This window comes from Agelaius phoeniceus, chromosome 9 (assembly GCF_051311805.1).
Source record: "Agelaius phoeniceus isolate bAgePho1 chromosome 9, bAgePho1.hap1, whole genome shotgun sequence".
Lineage (NCBI taxonomy): Eukaryota > Metazoa > Chordata > Aves > Passeriformes > Icteridae > Agelaius > Agelaius phoeniceus.
The window spans coordinates 14008258-14030449 of record NC_135273.1 but is presented as its reverse complement, the minus strand read 5'-3'; the positions used below and the strand labels follow the sequence as shown (position 1 = coordinate 14030449).

General features: G+C 56.2%; 1 protein-coding gene across 3 annotated transcripts in view; it reads left to right on the top strand.

Annotated features, from left to right (window-relative positions):
* The first annotated feature begins 1269 nt into the window (after nucleotides 1–1269).
* The window catches only part of SLIT1 (slit guidance ligand 1), a 60664-nt gene continuing 39741 nt past the window's right edge, over nucleotides 1270–22192 (top strand). For 2 of the 3 annotated variants that reach the window (XR_013183451.1, XM_077182989.1), the window contains exons 1-4: nucleotides 1270–1633; nucleotides 13679–13750; nucleotides 14034–14105; nucleotides 14754–14825. Coding sequence is in view for 2 of the 3 variants with exons in the window: in XM_077182989.1 (XP_077039104.1) it covers nucleotides 1431–1633; nucleotides 13679–13750; nucleotides 14034–14105; nucleotides 14754–14825 (419 nt within the window). In the remaining variant the exon portion in view is untranslated. Of the gene's footprint in view, nucleotides 1634–13161; nucleotides 13197–13678; nucleotides 13751–14033; nucleotides 14106–14753; nucleotides 14826–22192 lie in introns of those variants that run through there. The other variant, XM_077182990.1, reaches the window with a different exon arrangement.

The window sequence follows — 22192 nt, the reverse complement described above, 5'->3', positions numbered from 1 at the left end:
GGACCCCAGGCAGACACCTCCCTCTTGCCCTGATTAAGGAGCCTGTGGAGCTCCATGTGCAGAGGGCATGGATTTAAGAGACACTCCGGCCCTGGGACCTGCCACCATCCCTGCAAATATCCACCATGCCCTGTTGCACTGGGGTGTCCATGCTCACACACCACCCTCCTGCTGTGCTCCTACAGTGCAACAGGCTCCCATCTCCCCTCCTTCTGTGGATTTCCTCTCTGAAGAGGACATTTGTAGCAGTTGCTGTCAGAAGCCAGGGCTGTGTTGGGCACATCAAAATACCTTTTGTTTTTCTAAAGGACCCAGCACTTGGAGCCACGGGGTTACAAGTGTTTCAGGTGTCATTAATAAAACAGGTGACCAGCCCTCCTGGTCACACCCTCCTGCCTTGCATTTGCAGATCATAGGGGGAAAAAAACATGGAAGGCAATAAAATGAATGCAATGTTTGTGGTTTTGAGATGTCAGCTGTTTAGGGTCAAACTTGTAAGATTTCTTGGCTTCACTTCCTTTTGCATTGAAATAGGTGTACTTTGCCTTGTTCTTCCCTGTAGGTTAGCCAAAAAGACATTTTGGTTATTTTATTTTTAAAGGTGTTCCTCTGGAATGGAAAAGAGCATAGCTAATGCCATAACCAGGACTTCAAGATTTGCTGTTTGAGTGTGGGGCAAATAGCAAAGCAGAGCTGCCACCCAAGTCCCTCCTGCAGGCTGGAGTGCTGAGCCGCGGGACTCCCACTGCCGGGCCAGGCACCGTCCCGGGTGACCCGCGCCAGCCTGTCCTGTGCTCCCCGTGGGCTGCCAGGTCCCCGTGCCTCACCCGGACTCTGTGGATGATGGAATGAGGTTTCGGGCTGCCGGGTGGGAGACAGGCCAAGGCTCCCTTAGGTACATCAGGGGATGCGAAAGCTCTCGGCACCCCCGAGGAGAGGTGGGAATGCTCTCTCTGCGGCCGCCTGGCTCCCAGGCTGTTTCTCCCCGGGGTGCCGCTGCCCGCCCCTCTCCCGGAGAACTCGGGTGCTCCGCGACCGCAGCCCCTGTCCCAGGTGGGGGCACCGACCCGAAGCCACCTTCCCGCACGGTCGGAGCGGTGCAGAGCCCCGACGGCTCCGGCGGCCGGGGTGCCCGTGCCCTGCCCGGCCGGGACCGCCGCTCCCTCGGCCGCCGCGGGTACCGGGGGCGCGGGGAGGGGCGCGGTGGCGGCGGGGGGGCCCGTCGGGGCGGGCAGGGCGGGAGGGAGGAGCCAGCGCGGGGGCTGAGCCTGGGCTGCGGGATGGGGCGGCAGTGAGGGTGGGCGGTGTGCGCCGACGGGGCTCTCGCCCCGCAGCCGAGCCGAGCCGCGCCGCGCCGAGCCGAGCCGCGCTCCGCTCCTCTCCCCGGTGATGCGCGGCGGCCGCACCGCCTGACCCTGCTGCCCGCTGCCATGGCGGCCCCGACCCCCGGGCGGCCGGCGGGGGTCCCGGCGGGGCTGCGGGCCGCCGCCTGGCTGCTGGCGTGCGCCGCGCTGTGCCGGGGCCGCGCCGCCGCCTGCCCGCCGCTGTGCGCCTGCAGCGGCACCACGGTGGACTGCCACGGCTCGGCCCTGCGCGCCGTGCCCCGCAGCATCCCCCGCGGCACCGAGCGCCTGTGAGTACCGCCGGGCTTTGTCCGTCGCCGCCGGGCGTGCGCCGACGGGGGTGCGGGAGCCCGGCGGGGCGCCGGGGCCGGGGCTTGTCCGAGGGCGTGTGGCCAAAAGCCCGTGGGTAGCGAGTGCCCCGCAGGGGTGCGGAACGCGCTCCGGAGCCTGAGCTCGGGAGTGCGTGCGGGAGCCCGTCCGGGGATGCGTGTGGATGGGGCTGTCCGCGGCGGGGGTGGGCAGCAGCCTGTCTGCGGTGGGTGCAAGCGCCCGCCGTGCCGGCTACGGGCAGAACCCGTGCAGATGCCCGTGGGGCCACGATCGGCCGCCCAAAAGCTGCGAGTGCAAGAACCTGGTGGGGTGGGTGATGTGCAGTGTCCCGCTGCGCCCGGGGGTTGTGTGTCTGTAAATTCCCGTCCAGAGGATACCTGTGCAAGGGCCTGTTAAGTGAGTTTACGTGCATCATCCCCTTCCTGAGGGAGGTGCAGTAGCCCGTCGAGGTGGAGAGCAGGGTGTGTGTGAGAGCCTGCTGGGGCAGGGGGTGTGTGTAGCCTTTTCTCTGTGTGAGGGTCGTGCAAGAGGTCCGGCATATGCAAGAGCCCGCGTGTGCCAGTCTTTGTGCAAGGATGTGCAGCGGGGTTGGGGTTGGAGCAGTGCCCGAGGGAGTGGGCTGCTCCGGGGGGGCATTTGCGCTGGGGCAGCCCAGAACGGACTGCGTGTGTGGGTCCGTGAGCCCCATGGCACCCCCGGCAGGTGTGTGGCCACCCCTCCAGTGGCTTGTCACAGGGTAGCTACACGGCCACAGGGGTTCTCGAGGGCTCCTGTCACCCCAAGCCCCTACCTGTGCTGAGCACCCCTTTGTCCCCAGGAAGCTCTCCTGGGAGTGCTGCACATCGTCTTAGGATCAGGTCCCATTGCCCCAGCCCCTCTTGAGATTCCCCCATGCATGATCAGCCTTCAGCCGTGCAGATCACCCATCGTGAGCCAGACAGCTCACCCATCCTCTCCAGTCCCCTGTGGCTGCACCTCACTGCTCATCAAATCCCTTGCCACATCCTCAGGGGTGCTGGGAGGTGTCCCTGGCTCTCTTAGCCGGGCCCCCATGAGGAAGGTTTTTCTCTCACAGTCCAGGTCCAGCTGGCTGTGTGGGTCCCGTGTTACCTGCTGAGCTCCCCCAAGCAGGAGGGGGCCTCTGCTGGTGCCTGGCTGGGCAGGTCTGCCTGCCTGGGGTTCTGTGGCCAAGCAGGGAGAGCAGCATGAGCTGAACGTGTCCAACCTGCTGCTGGCAGGAGGTTCCTGGCACGCAGGAGAGCAGGGCTGTCCCCAGCCTGTCCCCTCTGCTCAGCAGCAGCAGGTGCCACATCCCAGTAGCTGCAATGGACCATAGTGGCACAGGAGCTGTCTGGCCCGGGGGCCAGGCTGCTCCCACATCCCCCTTGCAGTGCAGGGAAGTGTTGAGCTGCTGTCTCCTTGGGCAGCAGAGCTGCAGGCTATGTTCCAGGACAGCCACACAGTGCTCCTGTCCCTGTGCCCTGCTGTTTGCAGCTCCTGGAGTTTGACTGTGCCCTTTGCCTGCAGATGGGCCGAGACCCTGCAGGCAAGGACTGCATGCATGGACTGCAGAGAGCCTGGCAGCTGCCAGAGCTGCACCCAGCATGCAGCATCAAGAGCTCTGCAGGGTACCACTTTAGAGGAGTTTTCTTTTCTCCCACCATAATTATCCTCATACAAATGATTATTACCCAGCACGGCAACCAGGCTGCTGTGAGTTGCCATCCCATAGACCAAGTTTATGAGGTCTGAAACTGGATCCCCCTTTCTGCTGTGCCCAGGGCAGAGGAAAGGTTTATGAATAGACTGCACTATCCCTTTCTCCCTCTTGGAGAGCTTAATAGGGTCCTTGGCATCAGCTCTCCATCCATGCACCTGGGTGCAGGGTCCTGGGGGAGAATTGGCATCGGGTCCCCAGCTCTGCCCACATCCAGCCCCTTGCTCAGCACTGCTCAAATGAAGCAAGGCTGCAGTGAGCTAATGGAGGATGCCCTGCTGGGTGTCTCACTCCTGCTCTGGCAGGGCATCTCTCCTGCTCTGGAGGTGGGTCCTGCTTGCTGTCTCCCATTCTGCCTCCCCTGACCTGGTCCTCCATGCCTGTTGCCATTCAGCAGCATTGGGTTTTCTGGATTTTAATGCAGCTGGTGATGCCGGATCTCCTGTCTGGACTGAGCTAGACATGCTTACTCTCTCGTGGGTGTTGTCTGCTGGATAACTACTTCCTGCTGTTTTGCACACCCATGCAGGTGCTGGAGGGTGTCTGTGCAGAGCAGGTCTATCTCCTAGCAGTGAAATCCTGCTGTAACAGCTCGTAAGTGAGTTTCAATTCCCTGTAAGCAGGCTGCAACCTTGCAGTCTCCAGCTTCTCAGTGTTCGATGGAGCAAGGTCAGCAGCAGCCACAGGGGAGCCTGCAGCAGGGGCTGTGCCAGGACTTGCTCTCTCCAGGGGTCAGCTCTCTGTGGGCAGTCATCAGCCTCTCACCAGTGCCCCCCACTGCACACCTCTTTTCCCAAACCCTGAGATGCACAGCATGAGCAATGCCAACCTCACCACGCATCCCACAGTGGCAGTGAGCAGGGATGTCCCTGCTGTTGAATTTTTTACCTGTTGCATGCCAGTGTGGTGTTTGGAGCCTCCAGGCTTTCTCCAGCCTCCCACCTGGCTGAGCCCCATGGGTCAAGCCCCTGGGCAGGGCAGCCAGGCCTGCTGGCACTGCCATTGTAGGGACTCAGGCAGCAGCATGCTGTGATGAGGTTTGTGCTGTGTTGCTTTTGCAATACAGCCTTTTCCATTGAAGAACAGGGAATTACTTGCCTTACAGAGTCACTGCAACTTTGGAGAATCATGGGCTGGGGGAAAATCGTCTTGTCTTCTGCTTCAGTTTGCCCTGTGATATCTTCCTGGTGGGTGCTATGCTGTTGGTAGAGAGTAAGGGCTGCAGATATGTCTAGGATGGACCATGAGTGATGATTGCATGGGGGGACACAGGACCCCTCTTCCCTTGCACCAGGGCACAGCACACTGATCCCTAAGTGCCTTTTAGTCTGCAACCCAACAAAAATGGGGGTTGTGCACCTGCCCTCTGGCTGGATCAGGGCTGAGCAAGGTGGGAAGCAGCAAAGTCTCTGGGCACTTTTCACAGATGCCTGTGCTCCTGCCTACACTTCTGGCAAGCACAACAGAGGCCCGAAGGCTTTGTAGGCAGGATAAGGTGATAATCCTCCAGCACTACAGTGTTATCTGCTTCCAGGAGTCCCTCAGCCTCAGCCACCAGAGAAGAGTTGTGGTAGAAGGTCACGATTCCCTTCCCCATTCGCTTGCTTTTCTTTCTTTTTTCCTTTGAAAGTGTCTCTGAAGAGCAGACGGCCTTGTTGAGGAGGTGGATAGCTCTCCCCACGCCAGCAGGATCAGTGCAAATTTGCCACTGTCAAATGGCAGCTTCCAGCCCAGCTCTTTGCTTGTAGGGGATGAATTGACTGGGATGGCATGTCACTCTTTTCTGCTATTGAATTTGTTGGCTGACAGCTGAGAATTGCCCCACTTGCCCCTTTTGCCTCCTCTCTGATGAGCTGAATATCCCCCCACTGGGGGCTGTGCTGTGTCCCTCCCCTCATGTGGAAGGCAGCAGAGTTGGGTTTGGGGGTCCCCATCACTGCACCCCTCTTGGCTCTGGCTTTTCCTTTGTAGAGTCCCTGGCCTCAGCATTTAGTGGGGCTTCTGTTTGCCTTGTTCCCAAACTTTGAGGGTTTGCCTCTGCTGAAATGGGGCCCATGCAGTCTGTAGCCAGCCTGCCATCCCTCTGTCTGCATTGGTGGAGGGAAGGGGTGCTGAGCCACAGCCTTTGGGTGTGGGAGCCCCATGCCAGGGTGGCTGCACCTGAAGCACTCTTGCATACTGCCCAACCATCCCCTGCCAAAATTCCAGCAGCAAGCTCTTGTTCAGAGCATGTTTAATCCATTCACCTGCATCTACCTCTCACCAGTTAATCAAAATGTCTTGCAGCAGCCAGGCTGGTGTATCACAGCAGCACTCCTGCATTCCACTCCAGTTGTTGGGCTGCTTCTCCTCTCAGGGGCTTCAGGCAATGCTCCTTCTTAGGAAGCACCTTGAGGAAGTCAACCTGTCCCTTCCCTGAAGTGCCCAGGCAAGTTCCCAGTGAGCAGTCTGGTTGCAAAGGTCCGTGCAGGCTCTGCAGAGCTCTGGAGCAGGATGCAGGACCTTGGTCCAGCCAGGGCAGTGCTTGGCTGGCCCTGCAGCCCTCAGCTCTCAGGAGAGATAGTGCTGGGCACTGGGAGGATGCAGGATGGCTTGGGAAGGTAGCCTGCCCAGCCCACTGCAGTGGCTTCCTTGGGAGCCTTCCTGGACAGAGGAAATTTGCAATTCTATTCCAATTTCTCCCTTCAGCTACGTCCAAGGCAGATGCTGTCTATATATTGCCATGGTAACGCTGCGTTCTCACTCTCTATGGAATTGCATGCTGGAAAAATATTAGTTTAAAAAACTATGTCGTGTTTGTATTGACTGAAGTGGAGGCTGATAGTGGAGGATCTATTGTCCCCTGGTTGGGAAAAGTCACCAGTAACAGGCAATAAAGCCAGGCAGATTGGCCTCTGGTGACCACTTCTCACCCCACACAGCAATTGCTTCCCTATAAACCCTTCCCTGGCTCTGTTTTATTGCATCCTTTAAAACAGATATTTTTGCCTTAAATGTGCTGCCACTTTGGTCCTCCAGAGTGATGCATTGTGCTAACAGCAATTCCTTGTTGCTGAGGTGGGAGCAAGGAAGGGGAGCTGTTTCCAGCTTTCATTGTGGGTCTCCCACGTGCACCTTCCAGTGCTGTTGCTGCTGTGCCCAGGTCCCAGGGTGGGCTGGGCATGGTGGCCACGGTGCCAGTGCAGGGCAGCACACACAGAAACAGCCCAGTTACAGAAAGGGACTCCAACAGGATGTGCATTTGCTTTGAGTTTCTTTCTCCCCTACTTCATTGCTTCCTATCAAACCTCTGGCAGAAGAGTGAGGCAGCTATAAAAGGCTGAGGATGCAGGAGGGACCCCCACAGGGCAGCAGAACCTGCAGCCTGGGGGAACAGAAGGGATTTGGGCTATCAGCAGGGTGGTGTGGACAGGAACGGGTGTCCTGTCCAGGGAAAGGTCTACAAGCCCATGACCTCCCACTGAAGAGGGGCTTCTCCTGTATCCTTGCTCTGATTTGCTCTCTGGCAGATGTGGAGGAGAGTACTGGAGCAGGACGGGCATGAGGGCAACCAAGGGAGTTTGTCTTTGTCTTGTTTCTGAGTCCTTCATGCTTCCCTGCCCACTCCAGAGGTACTTGGTGCTGCAGATGCATCCTCTTGGTCTTCATTGCTACTGAAATAACCTTTCATAAAACCTGAGAGGCAAGGAGATGTTTCTGTGCGTGTTTTACTGAAAAGCAGTAAATCCACAGAGTTGTGTGTTAGCAAATGGCCTCATCCAGGGGATTCAGACCCAGATCACTGCTCCCTGGCAGGTTTCCAGTGCGAGGAGCTCCAAGGCCAGCTCCAGCAGCTGGCCCCTGTCCCCACTGGAGGGACAGCCAGGGATGGCAGTGGTAGGAGTGAGGAGAGGAGCAGGGGCTTCCTGCTGTACAGCACCAGGATGCCAATTAGCAATGGGAGCAGTAAGGATAACCAGGTCCTTGGGGCTGTGGCACTGCTGGGAGTGAGAAGGAATTGAGGTGGGATGAGGGGACCTCTCCGTGGTGTTGGTGTGGGGTTGGCCCAAGGCTGTCCCCACAAGAATCATCTCAGACCTCCCTGCTACATTCAGGCTCTGAGGCTGTGCTGACTGCCTGCTTCCCCAGCATGCATTTTGGATGCACTTGCTGCTCAAAATAGCAGAGGCAAGTGTCCTATGGGGGAGAGAGGCTGCTAGAGGAGGAAGATCAGAAAAAGGGAAGATTAATTTTTAAAGTGATGCAGCCAAGGAGCAGCCCTGGGCACCAAGAGTGAGAGAGATGCAAGGCTCCTAGCCCTGGATATTTCTTAGTTGGAGGAAGCCCTACATCCCAAATGGGATGCTCCAGGAGACCCATCTGGTCTGGGATTGAGTAGGCATCTATAACTGAGCAGTTCAGGTGCACTTGTCCTCTCATCCATGGTGTGAACAGCTCCAGGAGGGATAAGCCAAAGAGGTTTTGCTGGGGGAGATGCAAAGTGGAACTCAATCCAATGAGTGGCAGGATGCAGCCTGAGGGCTGGGCAGCCTCCCCTGCCCTGGGAAGCAGAGGAGCTACAGAGCAGCCCCTCACCAGGCTACTCAGCACAGCATAAAAAGCAAAATTTCGTGGGTATCCCAGAAAATCTGTTCTCTTGGCTGAGTCTCAGTTTCCACACTTGTGATACAGAAATGCCCTGCTGCCTTTTCTCTCTCCCGCTGGGGTTCAGGGAGGTTATTTATTAATTTTTAACCTGAAGGTGGTACACCACAATGCTGTGTGAGTGTAAAGCATTCCCTGACTGCGAGCAGCTAATGGCTGTGGCATGAAAACCCCAGAGAGAAGTTAGGAGAACAGAAAGCCTTTGGATCCTCACTGTTACTTGCATGATCGATGCTGTTTGTAATGCTTAAAGATCTGTCGTGATGCTAACCTGCTGTAGGGCCTTGTAAGAGCCTACAGAGCCTCCTGTGCTGTGGGGCCATGGCTGTGCCTGGGGCTGGGGTCCCCTTTGGCTAAGGGCAGTGATTCCCAGATGAGCCCCAACAGCACACAGCTGTTCTTGGCTCTGTTTGTTGGGCACCAGCAGGCAGCTGGTAGGGCTGGTGCTGGGTGAGTGACACCCTAAAGGGACTTCCATGTATCCCTTGGGCACCTTTGCTCTTCTTGAGGGCTCTGGTCAGAACAGGGATGGGATGGAAAAGGAGAAGAAGGTGCTGAGCCCCTTGTGCAGCTGTGTCAGCCCAGGGTGTGTGTGACCAGTGTCCCCTCCCTGAGCAGTGGGCAGCAGCACCCTGTAATTCCCTGGTATTGGAGGGGATGGAGTTAGCACCCAGCCATGGCCATATGGGCTCCAGAGAGCTGGTGAACATGGTGCTGTGCTGCAGGGGACCGGCTCTTGCAGGACTGGGAAGGGCCCCTGCCCCTCATTTCTTTGTTTGAGTCTGTGCTGGGGCTAAGTTACATTCAAGTAGACGGGTGAAATCTTGAGAAGACTTGAAAAATGCAATAAAAGTGTAGGATGAAAGGTTGCAGCTGCTCTGTCCCCAGTGCTGAGCACAGGGGTCAGTCTGGAGTCTAAGCCTCACCCGTGTTTCCATCAGCAGTCTGTGTGATGGGACACGAGCTGCTTCTGACAGTTGCAGATGCCACCAGGCTGGGGGAGATGCAGGAGGGCTGGAGAATGGGCTGAGGTTTCAGAGTGGGCTTGGTGAATGGGAGGAATGAGCTGACAGAAAGGAAGTTGTTGCCTGGGGACTCGAGGAAAGTGTTGGTGGGAGGCAATCACCGAAAGCACAGATGTGGAATGGAGCACAAACAGAGCCCTGCAAGTCAGAGAGGCCCTGAGGGAGAGCTGTGCCCTTGGGCTGGGGGATTGCTGTGGGAAAGAGGCCTGCACAGGCAAGGGAGCAGCCAGATCTCTGCACCACAGTGGCTTGAGCAGGCAGAGATGGGGTTCATGTGCTGTGGGAGGGGTTCAGGTCAGAGTTTTGATAATGGTGCTGGAGTAAGGCACAGGGTAGTGTCAGTGCCTGTCCTTGAAAGAGCAGTGTGTGCATCTGCCTGGATTGATGGAGGGTGGCAGAAGTACTGCTGTGGGGTGTGTGACCTTCCAGCCTTCATTTCTCTGCTTCCCTGATTATTATCTGGCACTGCTGGCTCCAGCTGGGGTCAGGGCTCTGGGATGAGGGCTATGGAGCTGCTGGGAGGGGAGCCATGCCCTTTGGGGCCAGAGCTCTGAGGCAAGGGCAGGGAAGGCAGAGCAGTGAAGATCGTCGAGGGAGGGACAGATCTCAGGGACAATACACGTACCAACCCCACTGGGCACCAGGGCAGGGGCAGCAGCAGCACCACAGGAGCACAGATCCTTCTCCACCAGCCCCTGCAGTCACTGCCCAGAGCTGTGGGCACCTGCTCTGTGCTCGCCCTGATGGGCCAGGGCACATTTTGGTGCTGGTGGGTGCAAATGCAGGAATCCATCTCACAGACTTTGCGTTCTTAAAAGCAGGATTCCAGGGAGCAGAGCAGTTAGGATTTCTGCCTCAGCAGGAGAGCAGAGCTGAGCTGAGCCACAAGGACAGGAGGCACATGTGTGCTGAATAGCTGATGCTTTGCAAGAGTAGGGATCCTGGGACTGCGCTGTCTGCTCCTTCCCGCTCCTGATAAATCAGTGCCCAGGGAAATATCATTCATGTTGGCTGTATTTAATAAATTAACTCTCAGCATTTGTGCTCTCTGAGGTTGTTACTGAGTTAGTGTAGCTCCAAACCCTGCAAAGGGAAAAGACACATCGGACCCCCTGGGAATGGATAAGCCATCCAAAGCTAGAAACCAAATATAAACCCAGACTATGCAAATCCAGTCTAACGAACCCTGCTGCAGCACAGACATCCCATCTGGGAGTGGGATGATCCACAAGCAATGTAGCAAAGGGACTGATTGTTTTAATGACTTTCCTCTTCCCAGGGAGGAATGGGAGGGGGGTTTCTGAAACTTGAGGGTTGCAAATGAAAATCTGCTGCCTCTCCATCAGCAGTGTGAGATATGGGGTGCTGGGGGGGCAGAGGAAGGCAGCCTGAATGAACTTGAGGATGCTTTCTGGTGTTAAATCCTTTGAATTAGTGAGCAAAGAGCATGCCTTGTGTTTCTGCTTTCAAGTCATAGTCCAGAAATACAACCAATCTGCTGGGCAGCTCCCCAGACACATCAGTCCTTATTGAAGCTCTGCTGTGTGGAGCAGGGCAGAGTGTTTTGCTTCACTAGGAAAGGGCATGAAGGCAGTGGGTGAGCAGCTGAGCAGCAGGGATCCAGCTTTCTGGGCACTGCAGACTGTAATTTATCTCCATGAGGAACTGAAGGGGGTTCAGAGGGGAAAAATGTCATGAAGTTAAATGGCAGTGTTGCCTCGGCATCCTTACAAATAAGCTTTACCTGCTGTTCGTTCCCATCTGGGTTGCAAAGGCCATCATTTACCTGAACAAAGGCATGGAAGGATGCTGGGAGCAGTTGTCAGGGAGCACAGAGAGTCAGTTCCTGAGGGAGGAGGACTGTCAGGGGGTTCTGAGACACAGCCCCCCTTGGGGATTGCCGCCAGCCCCACTGCTGAAGTTCCCCGAGGATGCTCAGCAGGCATGCAGGGAGCAGAGGCTGCGGTGGGCTGTGTGGGCAGCAGACCCCAGGGTAGCTGGTCCTGGCAGTGCCTTCTGGTGTTCCAGTCTTTGGGCACTGTCCCAGCAGATGCCTTGGAGAGAGGGCAGAGCCTGGTTTTGGCATGTGCAGGGACTGGCCATGTTTAGTGTGTGGCTTCCGTGGCTCTTTGGTGTTTCTTCATGTTTCCATGCTTTGCCTCTGGCTAAGGCTCTGGGATGCTGGTGCTCTGAGGACAGCACCACCCTGGGCTTTGCAGGCTGGGGTCTAAGTCCTGGCTTTCAGGTTGGGCAGTTCTAAATCAAGCCTCTCTGCTCTGTCCCTCTGCAGTACTGGAGATGTCTCAATTTCCAGTTACACATTGTACTGGAATTGTACTCTTGCTGCACAGCCAGAGTAACGTTAGGTATGTTTAAAGGAAGGTGACATGGGAGTCCTGCTGGGAACCCTTCCTCACAGGAGCTCGAATGGGTGCCATTACCTCCAGCTTGGTCCCCAGCCTGGCCCTGGGGATCTTCCAGGCAATCTTCTTTGCCAAGGAACCTTTAGGACATTTGGAGAAAACCACTCCTGAAGCTATGATTTCTCCCTGCCCTTAGCTGACGCCGGGGCTGTGGTCCATCAGGAGGTGGGCACACAGCTGTACATGCCAAACGACCCCCTTTGTGGTGACAAATGTCCCTAAAACGTGTGACACACCCTAGAGCCTGGGATTTACAGCCTGACTGACTACGGCTTTTGCTCCCACTGAGGGGGTCACCTCCTTCTGATTTGGAGACCCGTCCCCGGCAGCCCGCTGTGCTCTCTGCGAGCCGGTCGGACTGGGAGCCGTGGGGCTGCAGAGCCCAATTGTGGGTTTCAGTTTAATCACTGGGGCTGAGGAACCTCTATTCATTCCGGCTCGCATTCATCTGTGTCCTAGTAACGCTGCTCTCCCAGCCTCCTTCCCGACGCGGCGCACACGGCTGGATAATGGCAGGAGCCCGGCAATCGCGGGGCTGAATAGCGCTGTAATTACGGGGCTATAATGGCGAGCTGGAACTCATTAGCCATTATCAGCCGTTCCAGCAGGACAATGGCAGCACCCCGGGGTGCGCGGCTGCGCTGCCTGCACCCGCTGGCCCTACACGCTGCTCGGCGGCCCCGAGGCCAGCCCGCCGCTGACCTTGGCCCCTCGCACGGCTGCAGAGCCCGGTGGAGGGGAGCTTTGGCTCTGGATGGGGATGATGGACTGTGTATTCAGCCAGCCATGTCACATGAGGCATTCCTGCTCCCTGCTCCCGCTGTCAGGGCTCAGGAAGTTACAGATCCCCCGCCCCGTGGTGCTGCCCGAGCACCCCAAGCTGCTCCATGGTGGCACTTTCCTGTCTCTTTCCTTCCCTGGCTGCAGCAGCTCATCCTTCACTTGACCGACTTCTCCTCCTGTAGTTTATTTGTTTTCCCTTTGTTTTTTGTGTCTGTGTTCAGTGCAGGCAGTGGGTCTCCGGCACGGGAGCCCTCCCTGGGCTCTGCCTTGGTGTAGGCACCTTCCATGCCCAGCACATGCCTTGGGCAGGTTGGCTGATGGCGAGAAGCAAATGCTGCCATGCTTTGTGATGTCTCCTGCAATAGGGGGCTGCACAGAGATCCCCAGCTCTGCAGACTGTGGGTCCCAGGGCTGATGGTCCTGCTTTTCCCACAGTAATCACACCCTGTAATGCAGAAAAGCACTGCAAAGCTGACTGCGAGGTGCAAATCTCTGCAGCTTCTGGCTTGATGTATTTTAAAGCAGGATAATCCTAGCAGGAGCGTGCTGGAGAGCATGGCTGAGGAGAGCTGGGGAAGGAGTAACCAGCAGGCTGGGAGCAGAGGTCCTGTGTGTCTAGGAGTGGGACACGTTGTCCTGGTGCTCAGCAGAGCCTGGGCAGGACCGAGGCCATGGGTGGGTGTAGGTACCCCTTATTTCCACCAGCAGAATGAGCAAGGAGGGGCGGCATCTTCTTTCTGGCTGCATTGGCTGTCCCTGTGCTCACCCAGGGCTTTTGAAGGAGAGAGTGATGCCACAAAGCAGCTTGTCCTGTGCAAGCTTCTCTTGGCAGGTGAAACCTGAGTGTGGCTTTTTCTCCAGGTAGAAGGTGTGAAATGGCTGTGCACTGAACCGGTTGTGATGCAACGATAATGGCAGGAGCCATTATCATGTAAGTGTCACTTACACTTGTAAGTGTCTTGCAGCTGGGTATTTGCAGGGATCCTGCTGTTCTGGGGACTTTTGTTTGTTTCTTGTTACCCTCGCCTTCTCTAAACAACTCTAGATGCGTTTGGGATGACCCTAGCAGGTGTTAGCTACATTTGCAGAAGGGGGTGACATGCATCCCGGGGGGGGGGCATATGGAACGGGAACAGGGAGGAGCCAGAGAGCCCCTTCCTCTTGTTGCCTTATGGTCCATGAAAGACGCCAGCCACAGGGACAGCCAGACAGACTTCTGTGTGCCCAGCACTGCTGGTCATTGAGGGTCCTCTCTGGGGCCAGGGGCCATTCCTGGTGAAGGGCCACTGAATTGCACCAGCCCCTACGGTCCTTTGGGCCCTGCCTGCCATTTTTGGGGAGCTACTGGGGAGGCCCAGTGTTTGTCCACCTCTTGAGTGCTTCCTTGCTAATTTCTTCCTCTTCTCTCCGCAGGGAGCTCAACGGCAACAACATAACACGAATCAACAAGAATGACTTTGCCGGGCTGAAGCAGCTCCGTGTCCTGTGAGTTCCTGATAAAGGGCCAGATGCCCCCACCTTGGTGGATATTGTGCTTGGTTTGTGGCCCCTCCTAGGGCTGCTGGAGTTAGCCTCTTTCTGTGAGCCTCAGCCAGCAGGGCTGGAGGGTATTGTATTGGGCTGAGCCTGGTGGATTTCCAGCTGGGAGAGAGTGGGAAGGGTCTGGGTTGTGTTGAGGGGATAATGGGAGTGAGGTACCCTGGGTCAAAAGAAGCAATGGGGGCACTGGGGACCACTTTTGCAGAAAGCTGACCCCTTCTCTCTGCAGGCAGCTGATGGAAAATCAGATCAGCGTGGTGGAGCGTGGGGCATTTGATGACATGAAGGAGCTTGAGCGGCTGTGAGTGTCTGGTCATGGAGGGAGGTTGGTGTGGGGCTGCTGGATTTATTGCAGTGAGCATCCTTTCCTTTTTTCCTTAAACCCTAATGTACGGTGCTGCCTGACTTCAAACAGCTTCTCTTCTGCGTGGCAGTGGTATTTTACAGTTTGGGAAGCACACCTATTTCTGTTTCTATAGATCTTAAGAGTCCTTTCTGATGCTTTTGAAGTGAGGAGCAGGTTAAACACAAATGACTTTTGCTGTATCAGCTGTGTCCTCTGTGTTGGCAAGAGAGCTGTAAGTTCTGGTCCAGCACTCAGTAAAATAGCTCAGCAGTTTAAAAATCCCAAGCTGCTCGAGCAAATATGAGGAGCTGAGCGAGCAGCAGGTTAAGAGCGCAGTTAAGCAGCAGTCAGCAGTTAACAGCTTGGAGTCCTCTCTGCATGTAATTACAACATTGTGAGTGGGCCTATTAGTGCCCCGTGGTTGTCCCTGCCTGGGATTGTTGTGAGAAGGATGGGGCTGTCCTTGCCAGGTGGGATGCTCTGCTCTATTGGCCTCTCTGAGTGAGCCAAAGTGCCCAGCTCTGCGTGGTGCATCCAGCTGGGCTGCAGATGGGGTCATTGCTTTGTACTCCCAACCCTGACCCTTTTCTTCTGTCCCTGCAGACGGCTGAACCGCAACCAGCTGCACACCCTGCCCGAGCTTCTCTTCCAGAACAACCAGGCGCTGTCGCGGCTGTAAGTGCCCCCTGTGCCCGCAGGGCTCCCCTGGGGACTGCTGTGGGCACACCTGGGGGACTGCCATGGGATTTGGAGGGATACTGATGCCTCGGGAGGGTGCTGCTCCTGGGGGGGGTGTGCTGGTGGTTACAGGTGTGTTGTCCCAGTGAGGGCTCTGGCAGGGGAATGCTCCCTGTTTCTAAATGAGCTGAGCATGCAGCAAGGTGGGAAATGGGCTGTGACTTGCCAGGGACCTCAGACTGGCAGTGTTAAGGATGTCCTTGTAACACATGGGGATATGGGATGAGGTGCTGGCAGTCTGGGCTGGGTGTGGCATTGCAGAGTTGAGCTGTGCCTGCACAGTGTCAGGTGGAGAGGTGCTGAGAGCGCCTCAGCCTCCTCCCTGGCTGTGGGTCACAGGCTTTGGAGCAGGGCTCCCTTACACACTAGCCCAGGTTCTCATGAAAGGAGGGTGAAAGAGGTTACTTTCCAGAGACCTCCATGGGGCACAGAGAGCCCCACAACCCTGCTCAAGAGCTGCTTTTCTGTAGGTGTCTGGAGAAGGAGGGGGGAGCCCTGCCCAGGGCAGATTCAGCCCTTCATGCCTGCTGCCCTCTTCTCGCATTGCTCTACGTGTCCCCATCCCTGCCTGTCCCTCTGCACCTGCAGAAACAACTCCAGGGCCTGTCTCTTGCTGTGCAAGCCCCAGCTCCACAGATCTCTCTGCTCCTCCTCCCTCTGTGCGGCAGCAGGCTGCTTGGGGAGGGCTGCTGGGGTTTTGATAAATATTCTCTGTTCCATATTGGGTTTCCCTTGCCTGGGGCTGTTTTGCTCAGGCAATGGTGCTTTCAGCAGTGCCAGCATTGTTCAAACAAAGTGTTTACAGGCTCTCAGCTATGTCAGGCACTACATACATTGGGAAGGGTGCTGTGAGGAGCAGAGGGTGCGTGGCAGACTGGGGCTGGGTGCTCTCTATCACTCAGAGAAGCAGCTTATACCCTGTGGATTGGGGTGATGGTTGCCAGGACACAAGCTTTCTGCTTGCAGCATCTTGTATCTCCATTGATCAGCTGTGACATGAGGATGCCAGGTCCCTGCTGAGGCAAGGCAGGAATGGATGAAATAACTGTATGTGCTGAGACATTCCCAGGACAGGCATGGCCATGTTTGGGCCAGGCAGCCCTGCCTGTGCTGTCAGGCTGTGGCTGAACCACTTTCTTCCAACAGTGCCAGGGAGTCAGTCCCAGAGTCCAGCCTGGGGTGGGTAATGAAGGGTTAAAACGCTGTGTGGGTTGCCAGTATGGGATGTGTGAAGTGGTGGACAGGTGCCAAAGATGGGCCTAGGTAATGGCAGCTGATAGCACAGGCGTCCCATTAATTATCAAATGGCATTTGTTGAGCTCAGCTGTGCCATATCATGGCGCCAGCAAGGGCCCATCCTCCTCCAGCCACCCATTGCATAACAGAAACACAGGCCAGAGAATAATTTTACAAATATTGCTGTTTCCTTTTTAATCTTCTCTAGATTTTAATACCAGGCTCTTTCAACAAGCAAACCCTAACAATTCATTGTGGAGATGCAGAAGAGCAGCATGTGTGTCTCCTACAAATACAGAGTGCCCCTACACAGCTGCCAGGCTTGTGTGGAGCCAGGACTGTGCCACGGTGTGCAGGGGGCTGTACACAACCTGAGGGTTTAAGAGGTCTGTGCAAGGTGTTCCTTGCAGCCACCTCATGTTCAGGTGCATTTCAGCCTCCTCCTGTTGTTTTACTGCTTACTGCAATGTGGGGGTTATTTCAAACCCCCTTTTCCCTCCCACCCTGTTTTGAAGTTGTTTTCTGGTCATTTCTGCCTTGGCAAACTGCCTGGATACTGGATACAGGATGCCTGGGAAAAGCACCTGGAGCTTTTCTTGTTCAATCTAGGGCTGTGTGCACAGGCTCAGATTTTGCAGCTCCTCGACTATAGCTGGTGCCACGTCTTGGGGAGCTTTGATGTGTGCTTGGAGCAGAGGGTCCCTGTGATGAGCAGTGGAACTGGGGACAGGGGACACACTGAGCCACCCTCCAGCCTCCTCTGCAGCAGGTTCCCCCACACACATTAATGAGAGTAGGGGTGCAGCACTGGGGTCTGCCCAGAGGGAAACCAGGAGCCAGTATCCTGGCAGATCCTTAAGTTCTGCATTTGTGCAACAGAGCCCATGTGCCAGAGGACCTGCTGCTCCCTCTCCTTGGGACTGCTGGTTACTGAGGTGCTCAGGGGGTGCCCTGGGTGGCTTGTGTAGACACACATGCTGACTCAGCAGGAGGTGGGATCTGGACCAGAGCTAGGCCAGCCAGTGCGGGAGGTCATAAGGACACTCTTAAATTGCTGCAAACCCGGGTCAGGCTACAGGGATATGAGTCAGTGGGGAACAGGTTTAAGCTAAATTGAAATCAGCTCTCCTTGAGCGAAATTGGAGCCTCCCCACTGGGCTTTGCACTTGTTTAACTGCTGAAATGGATCTGAGGTGGCCCCACTGCTCAAGACCCTTTCCCTGCCCAGAAACAGGCCAGGACCTGTGCTGGTCTGGGAAAACAAGGCTCTTACCAGCACCATTTTCCTGCAAACTCTGATCTCCAGATCACTTCCAACAAACAGGCTTCCCCTTGACTTGCTGACTGCAGCCACCCATGGCATGCTTCTCGAGTTCAGGAGTCCTTGCTAGCTCCTCATGTCCTCACACCATTGTACTGGCAGGTCTTGAATTAACAAAAACTGATTGAATGAGTCAGGCTGAGATCTGTTTGGTTGGGAAATAAGGCTGTCTGGTGGCAGCTGAAGCAGAAAGCCAGGGGTGGATTGTAGGAGCTGCTGGGGGTTACTTAGATGGGCCCTTGGGTGCTGGCCTGGGTGCTCTAGCCTTTTCTAGGCATAGTCTTGATGGATCTTTCTCAGCACATCAGTTACACAGAAGACGAAGACAAGTCTGTTGAATTAGGGGTATGTGATACCCACAGAGCTGTTTCCCACTGTACCTTTCCTGCTGAACCTGATGAAAGTTTTTCAGGAGCACAAGAGGAGTCCCTGAGGTTCAGGTTGGGATGGAGAGCTCTTTGTGCCCCTCCTGAGTGTCAGAGCCACGTTGTGGTACTTTGTGGTCTCCCAGCCCGGCTCGAGCTACAATTAGTTACATGGAAGTTGGCTGTAAAGAGCATTTGTGCATCGGGATAATGGAAAGGATTGGAGTTAAACCTGATCCGTCAGGGCTTAAATAAACTGGGGAATGGCAGCAAAGGGCCAACGGGAAGCAAACCTCAAATGAGGGCATGGGGGAGGTGAGACGCCTGGAGAGGAATGTTTTCCCCTTGGAATTTGGAAATATTGAGCTGACGCCTGCCCAGAGCCCATTTCAGTCTGAGATAGTGGGGGTGGTCCTTGGCAGTGGGGCCAGGAGGCAGGGGGACTCCCTGCATGGCTCCTTTATTTATGTGTGGATAACTCATTAAGCAGTCCTGGTGGCTGGAAGTGGTGCTGAGCTGAGGTTTCGCTGGAGAGCGCCTGACCTCAGTGACCTGTTCTCAAACTGGGTTTAATTAAACTGTCAGCACTGGACGGAAGAACAAAGCTTTGTGGGCTCAAGGGGGAAAGCCAGGGTCCCCCAGCAGCTCACTGGGGAAGAGCACATCTCCTGCGAAGAGGAGGGGTGATAAAAAGATGGATCTTTCCTTCCAGTGAGGATTACCCAGGCAAGAAGGTGACCTCATCTATTGCAGTGCCTGGTGTTGGTCCCCAGTGTGCCACAGCCGTACACATCAGCAGTGGTGCTCCAGTACAGCCCTGATGCACACCAGGAGCCAAGGGGATGCTGGTAGATCTTCTTTCACCCTCTCTCCCAAGCTGGCAGGAGTTGGGGTTTTTTTCCCAACAGCCCCCAACAGAAAAAGCAAGCAGAGTTTCTCTCTGCTTCCTTGTGGGGGGGAAGGATGAGATAGGAGTTTTGTAAGACTCTCTCCCTTCTCTGCTCAGCTCCCCTTAAAACCTCCTCCTGAAGCTGTTTCTAAGTCCCTTGGGGGTTCTGGATTGGGGATGCAAGGAGGAGAGAGGAGTCTGGAATGGCTGTAGCAGCAGGGTGAGGACAGAAATGCTGTGGGCGCATCATCAGGGAGGCAAAGACGTGGGCTGTTGAAATGTGCTAAAGGCAGCCAGGATGGCTATAAATAAATAGTTTTCTCCAAGGGAAGCCGAGCTGATGCGAGGGAGGAGAGGAGCAGTGGGTGCTTGGCTGTGAGGAGCTCTGGGGAGTAGCTCCTGCAGGGGAGTCGCAATCCCAGATGGATGCATCCCCATGGGAGTGGCTGCCCAGTGGTTTCCCTCAAAAGCTGCAGTAGCTGCTCCTTGCTCAGGCAGAATGGGAGCTGAGAGAGAGTGAGCAGGGAGTAGGGGGGAAAAAAGTCTTGTCTCCAGAAGGAGGGAGATTTAGGACAGGGGCCACAGACTGTCAGTTTCTGTCAGATCCGTGCCAGCTAAAATGGGGAAGGAGATGGTGCCACATCTTAGCTGGCAGCCAAGCCCAGGGGGAAGGGCTGCCGTGCTGCTCTCAGTCTGCAAGGGCAGGGGCTCCCTAGAAACAGCATTAACATCTCAATCAGGGCTGGTGACTTTCTGAGCCCGGGACATGTGAAATGTTGTAGGAGCTGGGGGGATTGTCATGCTCCCATGAGACTCTTCTGTGGCCAGAGCCTGCAGAGGAATAGTGATGCTCTATGGCTGCCTCTGTCTGGGAGCTCACAGAGGGACCAGGGGCTGGTACAGACCCACCGTGGATTCAGGGCTATTTAAAGGGAGTTTTGAGCTGAGTGGCAGAGAGCACCACAGCTGGGTGTGCTGCCTGGTTAGGAGAGTTGATATTATGGCAAGCCCTGGGACAGGTTCCTCACACCACCCCTGCATTTGGCTAAACCCAGCCCTAATTGCCTTTAGAAAAGCAGCAGAGAAAAATGGAGGCCTGCTAAATAACTTGAGAAAATGCAAATGACATCCTTCAAGAAGGAGAGGATCACAACCATGCCAGAGGAAGCTGTGAGCTGAGTAGTAGCAAAACAGGGTGACAAGTGAAAAAGGAGCTGTCAGAGAAAGGAATAACAAAACAGGCCCCGCTCAGATGGGGCTGGCTGCGCGTGGGAGGTGTTGCTTGCGAGACTGTACTAGTGACCGTTCCTCTTGGGGCTGCACCAGGAAAGCCCCCAGAGAGGGAAGGCAGGGATGGAGGAAAAAATGTGTTCTTGGTGATGGCTGGATAAAGGAGCGGTCCTGTGCCCCCCCAGTGGGTAGTGATGCTGGTGCCAGGTGGGAGGTGTGGTACCAGGTGGGGACGCTCTCTGGGGAGTGCATGTGCCACAGCTTTGCTCCCTCCCAGTGGGGGAGACTTGCCTGAGCCCCGTTTTCAATTTAGTGAGGGATATTTGGTGCCTGCCTGCTGGTTGGCTCCCTGGAAATACTGTCACTGTGGTGGGCTGGCTCTGGCTGTGCCCTGGCTCTCCTGTGCCAGACACCCACCCCCATGTCCCACAGTCACTCTTGTTGGGGATTTGGTTGAGGTTCACTCCCTCCAGCAAGGTTTGTGCTGGTTCTGGAGCTCAGCAAGCACCCAGGAGCCTGCAGCTGCTGTGTGGGAAGGGGCCTGTGGGCACAGCCTTGTGTTTTCATCTTCCCCTGCTGGAGCAGGGTTGCTTTGGCTCCCTGGGCACGTGCCCCTTTGCTCTTTGCACAGATGTGTACGTGCTGATGATCTGTGCAGAGGTCTGTGGTCCAAGAGCAAAGTGCCAAGGTCAGAGCAGAGAGCAGCTTTCCTGGAGCAAACCTCCCTGCTTCCCCTTCCCCAGCATCCCTCATTTTGTCCCAGCTCCCCCTCTAGCAGCATCCCCCTCCCCTTGCCGGGTGAGGGCCAAGTGTCCCCGCTGTCACCATGCCCACGTTTTGGACTCCGGGTGCCGCACCCCATCGCGCTCCCCAACAAAGCTCCTTCTGTTGGGGACAGAGCAGGGCTGGGGGGGCCAGGCTGGGATGTGTCCCCCCGAATACCAATGAGGAGGGGCAGCGTGTTTACCCCTGGAGCTGGGGGGAGGGGGGAGCTGTGGGGTCTGTGTGCTGCAAGACACCCCCCCACACCAGCTGGGGGGAAGGGGAAGGGAGGCCTCTCTGCAGCCCCCGGGAACAAAGAGTCAGTGTGGCTGGTGACAGCTCTAAGGAAACGCAGGGAAACAAATGTGCCACTAATAGGTGGGGAGGTTACCTAGGGAAGGATGCTGCCAGGCGGGCGGGCGGCCAGCCCCCTCCCCGGCGGGCTGCCAGGCGCTGAGGGGCTGCTCCTGGCACCCCAGCCTTGGCAGGGCTCAGGGGGCTGCAGGAGGGCCAAGCTGAGGCAGGCTGATATGTCCTTGTGCTTCTGGCCCATGGGGACAGCATTCTTACAGATTCTTACTTCTGGGGCTTTGTGCGGGGTAACCCTGCTGGAAAGGAGCACCCCTGTGCAGGGAGCTGCTCACTGCCTGCTGCTCTTCTTCGTCCATCATTAATGTGCCACAGATCTCAGCTTTTTTGGGTGGGAGGGCAAGATTCCCTGGAGGATCCTGAGTGCAGACAACCTCAAAGCCTCACAAATTAAACACATTCTTGAGCATTTCCATAAGCATTTTGGGACTTGACCCGCAGCCTCCAGAGGCACAGGAGTGCTGGGGTGAGGGTAGCAGCCATGGCCCAACCTGCAGACGTGCAGCCTCCCTGATTGCTTCCCACCAGCCTGGGCCCTGTCCCACTGGGGTGGTGGTGCAAGCCCTGCTCAGGGACGCCCTGGCTCTGTTCTGTGCCATTATCCTGCCAGCGAGCCGGGGCTGCCAGGAGCGGGCATTGCCAGACGGCTGCCTGGAGATAATCTGCCCCGTTCCCTCCATGCACCCCGTTGTGCTCCTGACTCACGGCCGGCTCCAGTTTTCTGGCTCTTGAGACGCTTCCAGGGTTTCCCTGGCAATGCACAGGGTCAAGCCCCACTCCCGGGGCTCTCTCCTTGAGCCACTGGTTCTGCTGGGCTCACCCTCTGTCTTGCTTTGGGTGCAGGCTTGGATTTGGGTTTTGTAATGTTATTAAAGCGAAAGTCTGTGGTGAGGTGCAGCTTTCAGCCCCCTGCCTCTTTCAGCAAAGTCCTCTCCTCCACATGGCATCATGCAGAGCATCCCTGCCCAGCTTCCCAGTGGTGCACTGGGGGAATTTGCAACCCATGGGAAAAAGCAATGAAAAATCAAATCTTCCTAAAGCTGAGCAGCAGTGCTAATTACACAGCTATTAAAACACAGGAATTATTTATTCCCTGCCTGCCTCACAGCTCATTGCCTGCATTGTCCCACAT